Below are 22,538 nucleotides of genomic sequence, written 5' to 3' on the forward strand. Positions count from 1 at the left end.
GTTCCATGAGATGAGCTTCATGAGGAATAGTGGGGAAGAGATTTGAAAAAATTGGTCAGCTTGGGGAATCCACCAGATTCCATGAGCATTTCTCCAATAATAATGGTCCTCTGTAGATCCGTTTTACGCCTGCATTCCTTCGTTTCTTTCAGTGTTTTTTTTCCATCCCAAGGACTGCTGCCTGAATACCAAGACATTTGTTATGTTGTGCTTTGGCTAAAACTACTTCAAGACTTTTGATTTGTCGGCGGGGTATAGCATTGAATTCTTTCTATAGACACGCTGTTTCCAGGCCGGGAATGTCCAGATCTCCTAGATCTACACTCTCTGGTTCCTCTTCCATGTGTATCGGTATATCCTGTACTTCCTTATTTGTTTTTTGATAGATACTGAGAGTTAGAGTTGCATATATCTCCATGTTGGATGTTTGAAGGGCTGTATCTTTATCTTTGTTATCAGAGGAAGTAGAGGCGGGGATGATGGTGAGATCAGAGGCTAAGAGCGGCCCTGAAGATTTTGGAAGAGGGTGGGGAGAAGTAGGAGGTGGATCTGAAGAAGAAGGGATAGAATGGTGATCCTCCAAGTTATTTTGAGAGGTCGGGATTTCAAATCTGTTCCGAGTTTCAAGTTTCTTGAGATTATCTGGGGCGACTATAGATTTCTTGGCATGCTTTCTTCGACTAGTGACTTTTGTGAATCCCTCAGCATCTTTGCTAGTCTCAGTGACAGGGGTTTTGGACTGAAGATTCACTGGGAAATCCCTGAAAAGGTGGCCATGTTCATGGCATTTCCTGCAACAAAATGGAACATGCTAGTAGTCTATTGTTTGAACCCATTCAGAATCATCATGAAATAAACTTACCGTGTCTGTGAGTGATTTAGCCAGATGCATGTGTAGACAGATCCTGGCATAGGAGGTGTATCTTCGGTGTTTAGTTTCCTCAGCGACTTTGATAAAAACCCCCAGGCCATTGCCTATGTCCTTTAAGGTCTCCTCATCCCAGTATTCCAGGGGAAGAGAGTACATATGGATCCATACTGGAGCCTAGTTGAAATCTTCTTTGTCTGGATTGAATCTCTCTATCCATTCACGAAGGTACAGACCTGCAGAGTTGAAAAAGTACGAGCCTCCCTCAAAGATACGAGTTCTGTTCTCCATACAATCAAAAATAGCAGTGAAGAAGCCTTTGGAACCAAGCTGCAGGGTAACTTGTCCTTTTGTCTTCCATTTGGAAGCAATCCATCCTTGCAAGGCCTTTTCAGTAGGCCAGAGTCCTAAGAACTTGCCAATGAGTGCATGATCCCTCATAAATTGGATTTGGCCATTGATTCGGTGACTGGGGAGATTGATTTTGGTTCTTTCTGAAGTCTTGGGGATGCATGTAGCAGAGGACGCCTTTGGCTGTGACGTCGAGGCATTCTGGTCTATGCCTTTGTCTTTAACAGCCACGGAGCCTGTGCCTCAGTTGCCAGCAATGTCGATGGCGGGATCAATATCATGGGCAGCGAGTGGGTTGGAGCAGGGACTGACCTTAGTGTCTACGCTTGCAAGAGGTATCAAAAGAGGAACCGATGGGGGCAGGAGGGGCCGTGCCCACCCCTCCTGAGGGCGGTTTCATGGAGAAAGAGTCAACAGAGAAGCGGAATCAAGGATACGGAGTGCATAGAGGATTAGGGCATTAGGGTATACGCAGGAACCCTAGCAAGAGCAGCATCGCTCGACCCTTCAAATCTTCTAATTCATTCTTGTGTACTATTACTAGAATCAATAAGGTCTATCGTTTACTGATTCAAATTATGTAGATAACTCTGATTCCTTAAAATTGTCAATTTGTAGAAAGAGTTATTAAATTTTAATAATCCTCCAGAAATAAGATTTCTATTCGTTGAACTCCAAAATATTTCTGAAATTCACTGTCCATATAAGTTCAGGGGCGCAGGTCTAGCATGTGCTTTTTATTCAACTTTCACGTGCTTGGAAAGTATAAATTTCAAACCTCTATATGACTGCATAGCCTTGACTAAATTAAATTCTCGATGACTACTATTTAGCAGGTGGGATCGAAGAACGTCCTCCATGAATTTGGAAAGAGACTCATTTATTCAACTTGATGCTTATTTGATCCCAGAGAACATACTCCTTTTATGTTGCAACGATGTGAAAGGTAAGGCATTGCGGATTAAGTTTAGTGACTCTTGAGATTTGCATCTTGATCCATGATGGATCCATTTGAGGGCATATGACAGCCAACTAAACGCGTCAATGTCAATACCAAAACATGGCAATCAAGCATAAGGGTAGAAAGTTGGGCGATATTTGTTTTTTTTGTATTTTTAATTCTAATATATTATGGTCGTGGCTGAATTTTTTAGTATGTAAATTCTGAAATATTTGGTCGATTTTTTATAAAAATATTTAAATATTTAATGGTTTTATCCCGTTTTTAAAGAAAATTTGGTTTACTGTTCAAAGGAAATTAAAGTGGAAATTGATAAATACATTTATTTATAAAACCAGAAAATAAACTTAGATGTAAAATTTAGTCTCTAAAACTTTCTTTCAGTATTTATAATTTTTTTTTTATTAAAACAAATAAATTAATGTTAAATAAATAAATAATTTTTTAAACCATTACAATTTCAACCATGTAAATTTATAAAATCAACAATTATCATGTTTCATTTATTTAAAAATCTAAAAAAATTAAGGGTTATACAAACCTAGTATGAGAACGAATGAAACAAAATACTTTGAAAATTCAAGAGTCGTACAAACCTAAAACTAGAACAAATTAAAATAGTGCAGCCATATAAATTAAATGGTGGATAACATGATACAACTCAAGTTGCTAAAATTATAAAATCATAAAATGAATTAAATTATAATTTATTATTATTATAATATAAGTTAAACATATATATATTTAAAACATAGAACAAGATTCTTAATCATAGAGATTTAGTCTCACTTTACTATGGGGATTCTTAATATGTAAATAGATGTTGTTACAATACTATGAACCAATACCATGGTTTATCAATACAACATGCCAAAAAAACTATAACTGGCTTCATATGACACTTATTCATATGACATTTTTTTGATTAAAAAGAGGAAAATGGCATAACTACTTTGAGATCATTTCATTTGTGTATATTGCTAAGAATATTTTAGAATATTCTATGGAAGTTAAATACCTATCATCCACTTAATAATTATTGAAAACTAAACTAAAATTCTCCAAAATAGGCATACCTAAGGACATAAGAAAGACCTAAATGGAATTAAGGGCCATTATTATTCATCCCCAAGGAGAAAGGACTCACATGAGACAAGAAATATGGGGTGGAAAACTTTAAAATAAGGTAGTATCGTGAAGGTGTTAGGTTTTTTAAATTTATTCAACACAATGATTGAGGTCAACTATAAAGAAAGGAAGAAACAAGGAGAGGAAGAAATAGGGAGGAAGGTATGAATTAAGGTAAATTCACAATTTTCAAAAAAAAATGTTTTAACCAGGGAGGAGTTGGATTGAGCAACATGGAAAAGAAGAAAAAATAAAGCGAGAAAAGAGAAGGAGGGTCAACTTGGTAGTTTGAATCATTGAGTATTATAATGAGTTTATAACTCTTAAGATTGATGTAAGGAGAAAGAAGAGGAATTCATAGATTCTATGGTGGATTGGGCATGAGGAAAACAAAGATATTGAAGCTTGAATTAACAAAGAATTTAGTTTGATAAAGTTTTAAGTCTTGAAAAGAGGTTTATTTGTCAATCTAGTTTTGGAAGATCACACCAAGCCCTAGATCAATAGGGATTTTGTTGGAAGGGCTTTGACCTTTTTTTTGTAATAAAAAGAGCTCATCGAGGCCTAATGCATGTAATTTGATTTCCAAATCTATAATAGTCTATATTATCTCCCTTCAATGTGTGTGCATGCCTTCCAACAGTGTTATGTGTGGAGCATTGTAGAGTCAAGTGTTTGTAAGTGGGAGAGTTGCAAGGGTGGTTGAGGTCACTCTCATCCCATCCTAGACCATTTGGTATAAGACCAAGAGGGATTCCTTTTGAATTATAACTTCAACAAGAAGGAAAACATTGGGTAAATGTTGTATATGTGAAACAACTTTAATAGCTCACTATGTAGCATTGTGGAAGGGAGAAGAATAATTCCAATAGGACTTTAGGTAGATGTTGAAACATTAAGAGAATATAGTGAAAGACCCCAAAATCTAGTAGAAAATGGAGGTTAAGGAACAAATCCAAAATTTACTTATTTGGAAGAGTAAATTTAATAGAGAACACTTATAGGTAGAACTATTATCTTAGAGGGAAAAAAACTAACAAAGAAGTTGTAAAGTAGAATTGTTCGAAGTTTGATGATGAGAATAACTCTGCATGAGGAGATTTTCAAAATTGAGAAGGGAACATTACATTGTTAATTTCTGTATGGAACTAAAAGGAAGTACACAAATCATTGAGGATAATGATAATGCTCAGAGAAAGAAGACTAAAGAGGAAGTGTGAAGGATATATGAGTGCACCTTGATGTCTTGGAAAAAACTCAATAGGAAAGAAATATAGGAATAATAGTTTACCAAAATGAAAAGGAATGGGAGGAGTCACCTTTAGAAGAATCACATCTTCTTACTTTTGACACCATGAGGGTATTGACCATAAGGTAGCAAAAAAGGGAGAATATGCACATCAAAAAAGGGGTGGAGATGTTTGAAAGGAAGGGAAATTAATGAACACCCACTTAATTTAAAAATGATTTAAGAGAAATAAGATCTAAATACTAAGATGAAGATAGTTTAGGATGATGAGAATGACTTTGATTGCATCCTTGAAGAAGTGGAGGAAGAATAGAAACTTCAAGTGAGCATGTAAGAATATTTGGCATTACATGTGACTTAAAACAATTTGAAAGAGGAGGAGGAGACCAAGGAGAATGAATTTAACATTGTATGCATTCAAGGAATCTTGAAATTGTAGTGAAGAAAATAAGTCAAAGAATCCATGTAAACTCTTATTTTCCCTCAACATTTGATATCATGATTTAATTGTAGGTACAAAGACATGTGCACCATTGCACATGAAGAAAACAGTCTAGAGAGGCCAAGCTATGTGTTGGGCAATTTATTTGCTTAAATTGCTTCATTAAATGATCAACCAGGGAAACTCGTAATCTTGTGATGGTGCCAGCAATATATATGCAGGAGTAGGCAACTAACTCTATGTCTAGCTAAATTATTTATGATTCAATATAATATGCAAGGGAAGAGGCTCCTAACTAAGGAGGTCCTGGTTGTCCTTCCCTATAGTATTATAAAGAAATCAATGATTACATAAAACCAAAACTTGAAATAAAGGCAAGAGAATGAATTTTAATTGTTGTTCAGATTCAAAGAGAGAGAAAGACTAACTTAGTCTCTTGATTGTCCCCTCATATACTAATCCAAACTAAACTAAGATTCATTCATAAGCATAAGAAATGAAATGACTTGAAACATAAAAGCAAAAGAATGAATTTCAATTATCATACAAATCAAATGGAGAGAGAGCCTAACTTAGACCCTTGGTTGTCCTCTCATATGCTGATAAGATTCTAATTTAAAACTCATTCATCAATCACAAACAGATCCTCAAACATCTAAGAAATTGAATGAAATAAGATCTAATATGAAATAACATGTTCCTTTGATCCTTCTAGAGTGAGCTCAATTCTCCTAAGAACAAAGTGACAAGTTATTCCATATACTACACTAAGACAACTTATATCTACAACTATATAATGGAAATTTATGTAAAATGAAGCTTTATTCTATTCCATCATAAGTTGGATACATGCTCCAAGAGTCCTCCCTTTGGAATGGAGGAGGTACTCCTATTTATACAATGGGATGAGATAAAAAACTCATAATGATGATCCACTAATCTCTCTTTAGTTCCATACATTTCTCAACCATCTAGACACATAACCCCCTTTTGTCCTTGATCTTCTCCATGAGATCATGATCTTCTCCATGAGGTTTATCTTCTCAAATTCGAATTTGATCCTTCAAGGCCACATAAAGGTGTCTTGGAAGCTTCCTTGGAACCTACACATGTCACAAAAACAACCCACTTTCCATATATAAAGTAAAATATATTATTTTCTAATATTTAATCAAGAATTTCTCTCAAAAATGCTTAAAAATAAACAATATTTGGAAAATATAAATGAGACCCATTAATGGTGAATAGTAGGGAAAATGGAGTGACAAGGTGGTGAATAGTGAGCGATATAATGGAAGCATAGGTGAAAAATGTATGGTAATGAGTGACATTTTTGGAGCCCAACATACTCCCCAACTGAAGCTCTTGCATGTTCTCATGCAAACTACTACAATGACTGCTTTGATTTGATTCTTAAATGAGCTTCCTTTTACAAGATTTTTGGTTCTTGTGTAACAAACATCTTTCAATCAGGGACTTCCTTTTAACTTTGCACATCTTTGGATAACTTTTATTTGTTTGCAAAGCATTTACATATTTTAATGATTGGTTCTTGTGTTACAATCATTATTTACTTTGATCTCTTTTTAGTGATTGGTTCTTGTGTTACAATCATTATTTACTTTGATCTCTTTTTAATGATTGGTTCTTGTGTTACAATCATTATTTACTTTGTTGAGATCTCTTTTTAATGATTGGTTCTTGTGTTTACAATCATTATTTACTTTGTTGAGATCAATCATATGCTCATCATTTTGTAGTAGTTTTTATTGTGGGAAGACTATGTGGGTTAAGATGTAATATGAATGAGGAAAAAAAAATGAAGTGTGAAATTCCCCCCTCCCCAACTGATGGTTTTTGGCAATTTTTAATGAGAAAGGAAATAGTGACATAGTGGAATATTTTCCAAATATCATCATTTTAGCATCTAAAAAGAATTTCAAGATTAAAGGTTAGAAAACATCATACCTTACTTACCTAAGGAAGTGGATGAATCATGCATGTTCAGCTGCCACAATTCTGATCTGAAGCTTCTTCTTCAAGTTGTGGATGAAAGATGGATCTATATTGTTGTATCGGCTGTTGGATCCTCTGCTACTAGATGATGAATTTGAGGAGTCTGCTGAACATGGCTGAAAGTCGTATCTGCTGCTAGATCCTCTGCTGCTGGATGATGAATCTGATGAGTCTGCTGAATATGGCTGAAAATCTATAAGGCTTGGAAGGTATAAAAAATATATAAGTTACATTTTCCTCCCCCCAACCTTATTTATTGACTTGTCCTCAAGTCATAACAAACTGAAAACAATGAAAGGAACTCGGCTTCATCTGCTACAAAATATGGGTCTTCAAGTCTTCAACGCTCGTTGGCACAAATCTTACTATGCGATTAAATGTGTCGATGTCGAACATAGCAAGAAGTTGTTGACTTAGTAGCCATTAATGAATGCCCCTAGCCAACACAAGAGCTCCCACCATTGATTCCAATGGGAGTCAGGATGACTAACACATCTTTGTAGGTACGAATAAATTTGTCGTGGTCAAGTCACCTACAAGATCCAATGAACAAGGGATATTAATGTACTCCCATTGTTCATTGGCAAGAGTACTTGCCATTAAGGCATGCAAGCCTCTAGGTGTTTTTTGAATGATACTTAGACTCTAGGACTTTGACTCAAGCAGGGTTTTATTGCGGAAATGAAGGGGAATGGTAATGACATGGAAAATGACAATAAGCTTGTAAGGAATGGATGTAAGGAAATGCATGGTGTATGAATAAGAACTCTTGTTGTGAAAAATGGATATGGAAAGGTCATGCTTTATGGTTTAACAATTGGTGGAATTCAACATCTTTTTCAAAAAGGGAGTTGCAAAGGAGTGGTTGTAGTGTTCGATTTGTCTTTAGAATTTTTCATGACTTTAGTCTTTGGAAGACCAATTGTCGTCACAATGTAATCTCCTTATGATCACTTGAGTATCCTGTAACATGTAAAAAACATGGTACAAAGAAAACATAAGTGTGCTCTAGAAGAAATGGCCAGTTTCTTCATGATTCTTACGCAAAAATTTCATACCAAATAAAACAAATTAAGGACAGACAAAGTGTTAAAATTGACTTAATCATGATATTAATATCAATCCATTTTTTAAAATAACCATGAAAAGTAATACTCCCTGTTTGTGTCAGATGACTTTTGTGCATGGCGAAAAGTTTGGCATTATAGATTTGTTGTGTCCTGCAGATTAGTACGTTATAAAAGCATACAACAATATCAAATTGCCAACTCTAAGCAAGTTAATCAGCATTTAAATAATCCACCAAATGTTCTTTTAAATTATTCTTCCAAATGTTCCATTATTTATTTTCAAACCTGCGTGAATTTTGTGGAAATTTTTTAAATTTTTTTAATTTTTGTACTTGTACCAACTCTTGTAGTTTCATCCAATTTTTGTAATTCTCATGATTCTCTCAATTTACATGCCACCAAAGTTTTGTTTTATGCCAAAAACAATCACAAAACACTTAACAATTTTTTTTATTTTTATTTTTTAACAATGTATTAAGACAATCATATATTATAACAACATAATAAAAAAAATCAATAACCAACATAACAATAATCAAATAACAAGAAATTATAACTATATTAATTAATGCAATTATAAAACATATTAATATATTAATATAATTAATATATTAATACAATTTTTACATCAAACATTAATTAATAATTAAATAAAATAATTAACAAACATATACAACAACTTATAAAAAAAAAATATAACAAATTACAATTAACAAATATTAATATATACAATGAATTTAAAAATATAAATAACAACAAAATACAATTATATTAATATATTAATATATTAATACAATTAATATATCAATATATTAATTATAATAACAAACATTAAGAAATTACAACAAACATGAGGAAATTATATATAACGAAATCAAAACAAATAAATACAATAACAAAATAAAGCTAAAAATACAAAACGCACAATAAAAAGTGGGATTTGGTGGACTCTTACATTTCAACTCAGGGAAGAATATGTTCCAGAAATAAATTTCGATGTTCTCAAATCCAAAATCCGCAAGCTCTTCAAATTAAACCCTAACGCAGACATTTCCATCACATACACAGATGAAGACGGTGACGTGGTCACCATGGCAGACGATGGGGATTTCTTAGGCGCTGCCCGTCAGGGTTCAAACGCTTTGCGTCTCGACGTTTCATTGGCAACGAAGCCGTCGAATTCAGAGAGATCTTCAGCCCCCGCGGAGCAGAGGTATGAAGGGATGGAACCGTTATTGGAGGCGTTGAGAAAGGTTTCTGATCCTACATATCATTTGAGGGCATTGTCAGAGGTTCCTATTCTTAATTCTGTGTTCTCATCTCCAGCAGTGGCTGAACTCATGAGGTTGGGTACTGCAAATTTTGGGTCGCTTTTCGATGCCCAATCTCGTTCAGGGCAGAACAATTTTTATTTTAAACCCAGAACCCCCAATAGAAGCACCTTATTTACATGTTTATGCATTGCAGGAAGAAAACCTCAGTCAAGAGCAGTTTTTGTTTTCATAAGCAATTTTATGGCGCAGGAAGAATAGATTTAAATCAGAAGCCGGAACTAGATAAAAAAAAAAAATTTGCAAAATCAAACAATCATATGTTCATGCAATTAATTTATTTCAATATGATGTGAATTTAAATAGAAAATTAAATTGTTGCAGCAAATTGATATCTGAATCTTGCATTTCAATTTCAAAGTTCAACTCTTTAACCTTGGTTTAAATATTTTGTAGGTTATAAAGGCCAAGGCCGGAGTAGTGGCTTGAATCTGAATCTGAATCTGAAACTAAGTGCTGTTGAATTGGTTGCGCGTTTTTTTATCATCTAATTGCTTGCTGCAGGTTTTAGTATGGCCAGAAAATGCAATCAATTGCAAGCGAGAGACACTTTCAGCTACAAATGATTTGCAAATTAACAATAAAACCAAAATTTTGTAGCTGAAACATTTTGGGGAGGAATTGGGTATGGAAAAAAAAATTGGAATGGGAAAGCAGAAATATGTAATGTGGAGAAGTAGAAAAGCACAATGAATGTAAAGAAAAACCGTTTTTATTCACGTAGTTACCAAAATAGGGTCCCGAAGAACCACGATTTACTCTTATACCGTTAGGAATTTAAGCAAACGATTTCTGGGTTATATAATTCATTCTATTATGGAAAAAACCCATGTCTTCGTTTGTCCAGAGTTTCCCTGGTTGGGTCACAAACTGCTTTTCAAAACTGACGTTTTTAAGGGGTTGCGTTTTGAAGATGATCTTTTTCTCATTCACAAAATTCTTTATTGTCGCATTGCAGATTAGTTCTCCAGCAAGAGTATTTTTATTCGAACTAAATCAATGGATTTTATGATCTTCCTGATCGCACGAAGCGCAGGAAGAGAGCATACTAATCGCTTGATTCGTTTTTATTTATGCAGGGGGGGTTTTTAAAAAAAGACTGAATTTAAAACTAGCTAAATACTAAAACATCAGAAAACTCAACTTGAACTTCCTTATGAAGATCCTACTGTCACCAGGTTTCACAAGTTAGTTTTTCTAAAGAAAATTACTAGTACTGAATTAAATTCCTAATGCCTGATCCCTTAGCACCATCCCCGGCAATGGCGCCAAAATGTTGGGCAATTTAATTGCTTAAATTGCTTTCATTAAATTATCAACCAGGGAAACTCGTAAGCTTGTGATGGTGCCAGAAAAATATATGCAGGAGTAGGCAACTAACTCTATGTCTAACTGAATTATTTACGATTCAATATAATATGCAAGGGAAGAGGCTCCTAATTAAGGAGGTCCTGGTTGTCCTTCCCTATAGTATCATAGATTGAAAAGAAATCAATGATTACATAAAACCAAAACTTGAAATAAAGGCAAGAGAATGAATTTTAATTGTTGTTCAAATTCAAAGAGAGAGAAAGACTAACTTAGTCTCTTGATTGTCCCATCATATACTAATCCAAACTAAACTAAGATTCATTCATAAGCATAAGAAATGAAATGACTTGAAACATAAAAGCAAAAGAATGAATTTCAATTATCATACAAATCAAATGGAGAGAGAGCCTAACTTAGACCCTTGGTTGTCCTCTCATATGCTGATAAGATTCTAATTTAAAACTCATTCATCAATCACAAACAAATCCTCAAACATCTAAGCAATTGAATGAAATAAGATATAATATGAAATAACATGTTCCTTTCATCCTTCTAGAGTGAGCTCAAATTATCCTAAGAACAAAGTGACAAGTTATTCCATATACTACACTAAGACAACTTATATCTAAAACTATATAATGGAAATTTATGTAAAATGAAGCTTTATTCTATTCCATCATAAGTTGGATACATGCTCCAAGAGTCCTCCCTTTGGAATGGAGGAGGTACTCCTATTTATACAATGGGATGAGATAACAAACTCATAATGATGACCCACTAATCTCTCTTTAGTTCCATACATTTCTCAACCATCTAGACACATAACCCCCTTTTGTCCTTGATCTTCTCCATGAGATCATGATCTTTTCCATGAGGTTTATCTTCTCAAATTCGAATTTGATCCTTCAAGGCCACATAAAGGTGTCTTGGAAGCTTCCTTGGAACCTACACATGTCACAAAAACAACCCACTTTCCCTATATAAAGTAAAATATATTATTTTCTAATATTTAATCAAGAATTTCTCTCAAAAAAGCTTAAAAATAAACAATATTTGGAAAATATAAATGAGACCCATTAATGGTGAATAGTAGGGAAAATGGAGTGACAAGGTGGTGAATAGTGAGCGATATAATGGAAGCATAGGTGAAAAATGTATAGTGAGCGATATAATGGAAGCATAGGTCAAAAATGTATGGTAATGAGTAACATTTTTGGAGCCCAACACTACGTATCGAATCCTATGTTGACAATAAAAACATGAAAATAGACAAAACAACAACAAAAGGTAGAGTAGTGCATGACAATATAGACATAATTACAAATTTGATGAGAAACGTGAAGTCAAATTTAGAAGGTTAACTCTAAAACCCATACTTCTTAGCCAAAAATGTCAAAATAAACCTTTGGATAAAAATAATAATCTTATTGGTAGGACTCCTTTCTTTTGCATTAAAAATTACAATATTTTGCAACCACAGCCTCAGTTCTCGATGATGTTACTAACAAAAATCTTAAAATCAACCATTGTCATTGAAAGTGGTACTAATGATAGCACATCAATTTTTTCATGGTTAAAATTTCCATATTTTATAATCATGACCTTGACAACCTTGTAACATTACCAAAAAAACCCTTAAAGCAACCCCTAAATCAAAAGGTGGTGTTAACAATATCACTTTTCCTTTTTAGGTTAAAAAATACTTCTTCTTTGAAACCATGACCTTAATAGCTAATGTCATTGTTGTTGAGTTGTGTTATATTTTTTCCATGACTAGCGCACGTAGTTAACCGGGGGGTTAGAAGGGGGAAGAGCCCACCCTTCGTTTTGCCGATCGTGTAGTGGGGGGAGTCACAAGGGGTTTGAGGGGTGCAGGTAACCCCACTCTATGGGGTCTGGGGTAGCGCCCCAGAAAATTTTGGTTTCGAACCCTATATTAGGTTGGGTGGACCTACCTATGGTTTTGTGCATGTCTTTCACACATGGTTTTGGACGCGATGGTTTTCAGTCCATGGTTTTGGACGCGATGGTTTTCGGTCCATGGTATTGGATGCTTTAGCATGTATAAATATGTATTGTAACATTGAAAGGGACATAATGAAAAATAAAGCTAGTAGTCCTGGTTTTGGGATCCAGGGGAAAATCTCTGTGTATATGTGTTTTATGTGTTATGCTCTCGCATTGTTTATTTTATGTGTTCTAGAATCGTATGCAGGTAATTTCTGTATGGGGTTAAAACCTACATTTGGTATCAGAGCTATTTTGGCTTCAAGGGGACGCCTTTGTTGCCGAGGGGTTTCGCTTAGGCCTGTGGTAGACCCTGTTAAGTGGGAGATCTGTGGAATCGATTATGGTAGTGGAAGAAGATGGCGAGAAGTAGAAAGATAGTGATTGAGAAATTTAATGGTTAGAGTTTTGAGTTGTGGAAACTCAAGATGGAAGATCTGTTGGTGGATAAACATTAGTGGATCACGATAGATCCGGGTACTAAACCAACAGGGGTTTCTAATGAATAATGGAAGAAGTTTGATCGGAAGGCAAATAGCACAATATGGTTGTGTGTCTCAAATTCAATATTGTTGAATGTATCAGGGGAAGCTACGCCAAAGGCTTTGTGGGACAAGTTAGGGACTTTGTACCATTCTAAGTCTCTGGTGAATAAACTGTTCATACAAAAAAAGTTGTATAACCTGAGGATGAAAGATGGAGACTCGGTCACAAAGCATCTGAATGCATTTAATATTGTGGTAAGTCAGTTATTGTCTATTGATATCAAAATTTTAGATGAAGATAAGTGCATTAGTTTGTTGTGTTCTCTACCAGATTCATGGGATAGTCTAGTTATTGCAATAGGTAGCAATGCAACTACCTTGCAGTTTGATGAAATAGTCTCATCCTTGTTGACAGAGGATATGAGACGGAAAAATATGGAGAGCTAAAGTAATGATGCCTTGTCTGTACGAGGACGGTCCGAGAACAGAAACAAAAATAAGTCATCGTGTGGGAGATCTAAATCTCTAGCAAAAGCTATAAAGATGGTGTGCTGGAAATGCAGAAAGGAAGGGCACTACAAAAGGGACTATAAATCTGAAGCTCCTGACAAAGGAAAGGGATCTGATGATGCTTCTTTTGCAGAAGTGAAAACCACCTCAGATGAAGGTGGGGATGTGTACTTGGCTTCTTCAAGTACACATGTATATCATGAGGCATGGTTGAATGACTCAGGTGCATCCTTTCACTTCACTACCCATAGAGAGTGGTTCTGCGAGTATGAGAAGTACGATGGTGGTGGTCTTCTTAGGGGATGATAGGAAGACTAGAGAATCATTGGTTGCGAAAAAGTAAAGCTGAAGTTGCAAGGTGGAATGGTTAGAACACTTTCGGGTGTTCTACATATTCCTGCATTACCCAGAAATCTGATTTTTGTAAGCAAGCTGGATGATGTAGGTGTAAAAACAGTGTTCGAGAAGGATACCTACAAGATAGTTCATGGAGCACTTGTATTGGTGCGGGGAGTTCGGATTGGAACTCTGTACAAGTTGCAAGGTAGCACTGTTGTTGATGGGTGCAACATTTCTGTGGTTCCTGAAAGTGGAGCAGAAAATCTAGTGGTCTCTGGAGAGAAGACCATGTTGTGGCATCAATGGCTTGGACATATTGGAGAGAAGGGTCTTCGAATACTTCATGGTAGAGGTATGGTAGGAGGTATGAGTAATAGCTCTTTTGATTTTGATTTCTGTGAAAATTGTGTATATGTGAAGCAGAATCGAGTGAGTTTCCCCTCTGGTGGTAAGAGGGCGAAACAGATATTAGAGCTTGTGCATAGTGATGTGTTTGGACCTGTGAAAGTTCCATCACTGGGTAAGTCTGTGTACTATGTATCATTTATAGATGACTTCTCAAGGAATACATGGATATATTTCCTTAAGAAGAAATCTGAAGTCTTTGACAGGTTTAAAGAATTTAAGGCTCTGGTGGAAAACAAGATAGAGAAGAAGATAAAGGTTTTGAGGACAGATAATGGTGGAGAGTTTTGCAGTAAGTAATTTGAAGAATTATGTAAGAAGTGTGGTATAGCACGGCAAAAGAGTACTCCATATACACCTCAGCAAAATGGAGTTACGAAAACAATGAACAAGACATTGATGGAAAGGGCAAGAAGCATGCTCAGTGGTGCTGGGTTAGGACTGGAATTCTGGGAAGAGGCGGTGGAGACACCATGTTACCTAGTCAATAGATGATCTGGAATTGATCTAAGACAAACAATTAAGGTATTACAGACTCATGTGCATGGATGTGCCTATGTTATTTTATGCAACGGATTGATAAGATTACGAAATACACATGCACTGAAGTAGTTAAAGAAAACATAACATGTAAACATATAAACACAACAAGTTTAATAAGGAGTTCACCCAATACTCCTGGGCTATGTCTCCTAGTCCAACCTTCAGTGGTGACCTCTCTATTATGTTTTCAAAGCAGAGTTTTTTTTACAACAGTGAGCTCATTTCGAGTCTCACATAGCAGATATAAATCAATAAGACTGTACTTGGATCCCCCAAGTCTCTGGAGTACATAGATTCTCCTTACTGGAACTCGACCTCTCTATTGGTCATAGAAGTATGAGCCCAATCTAAGACTCATACGTAACAGACATATACAGAGGATTTTGATTGAACCTCTCAAACCTTCTCTGGAGTACACAAACTCTCTGGCTCTCTCTGGCTCTGTCTTATCTCTGGCTCGATGATGCCTTTACTTCTGTAGGTCAACTCGGCTTCTCCTCTCTGCTCTTCACTTACTAACTTGCTTGTTTCTCTCTCTATCAGTTCATGGCTTTTAAAGCCAATCTGGTTCCTGACTGTTCATTTCCGCTTCCCAGATTTCCGGTTCCCTTGCCTCTATCCATTTGAATCCCTGTGTTCTGCGTAATCATCACCGTATAACGCCTCACAGGGAGGTCGCCACATATTTCATAACAAACTGAGTGTCAGTTCTCTTGGAAATGGTTGTTTATTCCGTTAACTCCAAGAATGCCTGCGAGCACGACCTTCTGCCAATGCATCGTCCACATCGGACTTCAAATCCTATACAACTCTGCTTGTTAACCTTGTCAAATCCAGTCATCCATCGGAACATGTCTCTGCCATTGATCTAGAGCCTTCAAATCCTACGGTCATCGTCCATATCGGGTGGGTAAGTAACATGATGTTTACCCGTCCGACGTGAGCGGTTTTCTCTTTCTTCCGCCGGACGTGTGGCAACCATTGTGTGGCATCGGGTGGGACTCGGTTGAAATCTCTTACCGCTCGAAGCCCTTCCGATATTCTGCTGGTTTTTGTGGGACCCCGCTTCTGACAGAATTAGAATGACATTTTTGTGCATTTTACAATTATTTCGGGTTCGGGCGCTCGGGGATTTTCCTTATTTGAGGGGTTTGCCTTGTGGTATGTGATAGAGACTTGTCGCTAATCGCATATCAGAAACTAACCCCGTTTCTTGAATTGACCCCTGGTTTTGCTAATTTGTGACAACGCGCGTTACCATGGGCCGACGGTCTGTGCGCTTGACCGACGGTCATTGTTGCTCCGTGCTGATCACAAATTGCAACTGTTATGAGGATATCTCTGATAAGCTTGATCTTTATAAGACTTTGAAACTTTGTCATGATTTTTAAAGAGTTCATGAATACTTAGAGAGTGTTCTAGGATCCAATTCAGATCAATAAATCACCTTCATCGGTGTTGGAGGATAAGACTCCACAAGAGGTATGGACTGGTAAGAAACCCTCTCTTTCACATATAAGGGTATTTGGATGTGATGAATATGTACATGTTCCAAAGGAAAAACGAACCAAGTTGGATAGTAAATCTAAAATGTGCACCTTTATTGGGTATACAGATGGTTTAAAAGGTTATAAGCTCTGGAATCCAAAAACAAGGAAGGTTGTGTACAACTAAGATGTGGTGTTCAGAGAGGTAAAAGATGTTATTAAACATGAAGTTCAACCAAAGAAACCAAAGAAGATATAGTTTGAGCTAAAGGAGGAAGAATTAGACTCTACAACAGAGGAGGAATCAGAAGATGAAGAGCCACAAACTCCGGGTGTGAGAAGATCAGTTCAAGAAAGAAGGAAGCTAGAAAGGTATAGTCCATCTGCTTTCTATTCAAATTTTTCTTTATCTATTATTGATGATGATCCCAGAACTATGAAGGAAGCAGTAGATTCAGAGGATGGGAAACTCTGGAAAGAGGCCATGGTTGATGAAATGGCATCTTTGCACAAAAATGAGGCTTGCGATCTGGTGGAGTTTCCAACTAGAAGGAAACCCATTAGCAGCAAATGGGTGTTCAAGAAGAAGATAAATGCAGAAGGAAAGGTGGAGAAATACAAAGCCTGATTGGTAGCAAAAGGTTATTCCCAGGTGATGGGAATTGATTTTAGTGATATTTTTTCTCCTGTTGCCAAGGTAGCTTCTATTATATTACTTTTAACTGTTGTCGTTGCTTTTGATTTTGAGGTAGAACAGATGGATATGAAGACATCATTTCTTCACAGGGATCTGGAAGAGGAGATCTACATGAAGCAACCTGAAGGCTTTGCAGTGAAGGGTAAGAAAGAACTGGTATGCAAGTTAAAGAAGTCTCTGTATGGGTTAAAACAGTCACCAAGGATGTGGTATCAGAAATTTGATACATTTATACGGGGAATTGACTTCACCAGAAGTAAAGCAGATCACTGTGTGTATTTTAAATTGATTGGTGACAGTGTTATTTATCTGGTCTTGTATGTGGATGATATGTTGCTGGTTGGAAATGACAAAGAAATTATCCAGGATTTGAAGACCCATTTGTCCTCCAAATTCGACATGAAAGATCTTGGTGCTGCAAACTATATTTTGGGCATGGAAATTAAAAGAGATCGGACAAAGAAGAAGCTCTGGTTAAACCAGAGGAAGTATGTCGAGACAATATTGCAGAGGTTTAATATGCAGGATAGTAAACCGGTGAAGGTTAGTATTCTTGTAGGTGTAAAGTTATCTACTGAACAGTGTCCCAGGACATAAGAAGAGGAAGAGGACATGTCCCGTGTTCCATATGCAAGTGCAGTCAGTAGCCTGATGTATGCGATGGCCTATACTAGACCAGACATTGCACATGAATTGGGAGTATTGAGCAGGTTTATGTCAAAACCAGGGAAGGAGCACTCGACAAGAGTGAAGCAGGTTTTTAGGTATTTGCGTGGCCCTAGTGATTATGGTTTGTGCTACCAAGGAAGACCAAGATTGGACAGAGTGTTGGATATTCATGGCTTCGTTGATGTAGATTGGGCATACACAATAAAGTTGTATACATGTTATCAAGACCAATCATAAATGCATCTACTATACTTAAGCATAATTCAGTAATGCATGAAAGTTACATTGAACAATATGCTCAAGATGTAGATTTTAAATATGTATATGCAACTTTAAGTCATGGAAAACAGGTAGAAGAATTAGATTATTATGTAAAGGACTAAATCTTATATCATTTGGGAAAGTTATACATTCCACAAACTGAAAGAGTTAACATGATTTGAGAAGCACATACTTCTCTAATATCAGATCATTTTGGTGTAAGTAAAATAGTTGCACAATTGCAAAAATTCTGTTATTGGCCAAGAATGCATGAGACAATTTCTAGATATATCAAAGGGTGTACTATGTGTGCTACAAGCAAGCCAAGTAATAGAAAATTAGGCTTGTATACTCCACTTCCAATTCCTTCCCATCCTTGGGAAAGTGTTTCCATGGACTTTGTTGGGCGGTTGCCAAAATCTAGGAAGGGTCATGATTATTTGTATGTTGTTGTGGATAGGTTTAGTAAAATGTGTATTTTAAGACCATGTAACAAACATGTTACAGCTAAACAAAAAACCAAGTTGTTCTTTCATAATGTATGGGTTCATTTTGGTTTACCCACTTCTAGTGTATCTGATCGAGATTCTCGATTTGTTGGGAAGTTTTGGTCAAATATATGGGAGTTGATGGACACCAAGTTGAAGAAGAGCACATCATTTCATCCACAAATATATGGTCAAACAGAGGTGGTCAATAGGACAGTGATCCAGTTGCTCAAAGGCTATTGCAGCAAGCATCCCAAGCTTTGGGATGAGCATTTGTGTTATGTGCAGCATGCTTACAACTGTGCCAAGCACTCTTCTACTCAGAGATCTCCTTTTGAGACTTGTTTTGGTTTTATACCAAAGTCTTGCTTGGATTTTGTCTTTGGTAAAGACATAGTAGTTGATGGACACAGTGATGTGGATAAAGCAACCAAGTTTGTTAAACAAATCCAGGAAATTCACCAGGCAGTATAGGAACAGCTGGAAAGAAGTCAAGCCAAGTACAAGGCAAGACATGACAAGCATCAGGTTGAGCATAGTTTCTAAGTTGGTGATCAAGTCTGACTATACATCGACAAAGATAGAATGCAAGGTGAAGATAAGAAGCTAAAACCAATAAGGTATGGACCTTTCAAGATACTTGATAAAATTGGTGAAAATGCTTTTCGTCTTGATTTACCAGCTTATATGTAGATTTATTCAGTCGTTAATGTAGAAAAATTGAGATTGTATGAACCTTCATTGATTGAAGATCCTGAAGAACAAAGTCAATTGCCTTCTATTGAGGATCTGTTGCCTGAATATCTCAATGAGTTATAGGAAGATACAGTTCTGGACAGGAAGGTGAGAACTATGCATGGAGGGGATGTTGAGTACCTGAGAATAGGGCTCAAAGGTTCAAATCCAAGCAAAGCATGATGGATAGAAGTTAAATAAGTGAGGAAGTTGTATCCTCACTTGATCGATGCCTAAAAACCAACTTTTGGTGGTCCAAAAGCTTTTCAGTGGGAAGGTGTGATCCAAAATGGATCCAAAAAAACCTCTAAGTCTTCATATATATTAGCTATCGGAAACACTATCAGAAGGGAAAACAGTGAAAGAATGGTGGAAAACATAGTTAAGCTAAGGTGGAAGTGATGCTGCACAGGAGCCATCAGATCGGACCGATCAACGATCCAGATCTAATCGGAATATCGCAATCGGGAGAAGTTAGCAGCATACATCAGAGGCATCCCTATGGAAATCATGATCACGATCAGTGCGATTTAACGACGACCGTTGATCAAGCGCTCAGATCAACGTCCCAGATTAATTCGCAATATCACATCGCTAAAACACAAGGGAAGACTTATCAGAGGCCTGAAGACCATGCGATATGCGATTGCGATATAGCGCATCGCAGTGATACAAAGGAGCGGGGTCGATACAAACATGTGACTTGCGATAATGGGACCCAACGGGATTTATAAATGTGGCTTGATAAATTTTGAGTTCTGATAAAAAGGGATTTGCCGGGTTTTTCTATGTATTTACGCATTTCTTTTAAAAAACCGAAATACAAAGTAAATGCGCCTGAAGTGATAAAACCATACCCAAAAGGTTTGTAAATGCACCTTTATATTATTTGAGTTCCATGGTAAGCGGGATTTCGGGCGGGCCTCAGGTGGTAAGTGGTATTGGACAGGCTTCGCCTGAACCCATCCACTGGCCGACACGTGGGTTGGTGCAGGAGAGAGAAAACCGCCTTTTCTAGCGAGTAATCTCCATACACATAAGCTGCCCGAAATGGATATTAGTAGTTGGATCAGAGATCACACAGATCAATGGTGGGCTTGTGATAGCGACCAAAGGTAGACCTGATAGTATTATAGGGTGGATTCAATATTATTTGAAGTCTGATAGAAAGTGTTTTGTCGGATTTTTTAGTGTTTTCTGTGTATTTCTCTCTGTAAACAAAGAAACAACTTTTTGGGATTTCACCCGCACCAGTGGTCCTTTCCGTTACGAACATGTGGCCACCATACCTTAGGGAGTTTAGCAATGATTGTTAAATGTTGCAGAAGGAGAGGAAGGGACTGCGGCCAGAAGCTAGAAAGCTCAAAAGTGGAGATGAACAGACAAGCACCGATAGGCTTAAAAGCCATTCAATGGCAGAGACAGAGGAGGCATTTGTTGATACAGAGAGAAAGCAGAAGAAAAAGAGCAAGAGGGAGAGTCTATGTACTCTTTTAGACTTGAGGATTTCAAGTAAATCCATGTTGTTTTGTCACTATTGTGTCGAGACTCGGTTTGAGATCATACTTGTAATAATTTGTTGTTGAAGACATAATATAGAGGTCGACACTGAAAGCTGGACCAGGAGACGTAGCCAGGAAGTCTGGTGAACTCCTTGATTATTTGTTGTGTTAATGTGTGTGACTGTTATCTTTTCTAACTGCTCATTGTCTATATTATTCACAATCTTTTCGATCCGTTGCACTAAGTAATATAGGCATTCCTGCACATGAGTATGTAATACCTTTATATTGATTTAAGATCTCATTTTTAGATCATCGATAGTGATAAACTCTGCCCACAAAAGACAACTCGAACAACAATTTGGACGAAGTAAAATTTTCCTCTTTCCCTCTAGTATTGCGCTTAGCCACAATAGAAGCGGTTTGGAAATTTTTCAATGGTTCTTGGCACAACAACATATTAAACACATATGACATGCATGGCATCATATGGTAACATATACCAGGTATGGCAGTGTATCACCAACATAAACCAGTGTGGAAAGGTATTAAAAACCAATGTAAACCGGTGGGAGGTATTAAAAACCAACGTAAAATGCATATGCCATTGGATTGGTACGGGTAGATTCTTAGTCATTAGGTAGGAAGAGGGACAGACAACAAATTGAAACTTCTCATAGAGATGAGTAGGTAATCGGTTATTATGCAAGCAAAGGGACAAACATTAGTTGAAATCCAAGGAACTACATTGTTGTATTCAACATTGTATCCAACGCTGCATTCCCATTTTATAATGTTACGTTCAAAATGTTCAAACGCAATACAATCATTTGACCTTCCTTCGTAGAGAATAGAGAGGAAGATGTATCACACGCAGAGGCACATGTATCAGGCTACATTCAACATATTCATTGCTCCAATAAGGAGGGTCTACGTTTCAAGGAGCATAGTCAAGGTAGAGAACTTCAGGGAATCGAGACAAAATACAGATTTTCAATCAAGGGAGAGTAGAGATTAGAGGACATACAAAGCAGGAAAATGCTAAATTAGGACCTGTGCATACCATGTCAGATGCACATGGAATGTGAAGAGATATGAATGATAAAATATAAAATTACATTTCTTATTAACATAGATGTACATTTATAATACATTGGTGTGACTTTTGGATTCATATTCCAACGTCTTTTGGACTCCCTTTGACCGTTCAACTCCCACACCTTAACCCTTGGCAGATTAGGTGTCCAACAATAATTAATAATTAATAATAATTATTATAATTATTTGTTGATAGTTAATAATAGTTAATCAATAATTTGTAAATATTAATTATTATTACTTATTATTAATTGCTTTGGTTTTTTTAATTAATTAATTAATTATTCATTTTTAATTAATAATTATTATTTAATAATTAATAATTTATTAATACTAATGAATTAATATTGGTTAATAATTACAACTAATTCATTCATTTTTAGTAATAAATATTAGTTAATTATAATTATAATGATAATTAATTATCAATTAATAAATTAGTAATTAATAATAATAATTATTATTATTGTTAATAATTAATAATAGTTAATTAATTCTCTCTCTCTCTCTCTCTCTCTCTCTATATATATATATATATATATATATATATATAGATATTGTAAGTTTCACAAGACTACATCTTCA

The 22,538-nt window shown here is 36.1% G+C and overlaps 1 protein-coding gene across 1 annotated transcript; it reads left to right on the forward strand.

The window, feature by feature from the left end:
* The first annotated feature begins 1,027 nt into the window (after positions 1–1,027).
* LOC149233803 (uncharacterized) lies at positions 1,028–9,617 on the forward strand. The gene is made up of 3 exons (XM_089382298.1): positions 1,028–1,205; positions 1,387–1,513; positions 9,020–9,617. Exons 1-3 carry the CDS (start codon positions 1,028–1,030, stop codon positions 9,615–9,617), a joined length of 903 nt encoding a protein of 300 aa, XP_089238424.1.
* Positions 9,618–22,538: the final 12,921 nt, after the last annotated feature.

This window comes from Pinus tabuliformis, chromosome J (assembly GCF_031772625.1).
Source record: "Pinus tabuliformis cultivar Carrire ecotype Pingquan chromosome J, CPIR1, whole genome shotgun sequence".
Lineage (NCBI taxonomy): Eukaryota > Viridiplantae > Streptophyta > Pinopsida > Pinales > Pinaceae > Pinus > Pinus tabuliformis.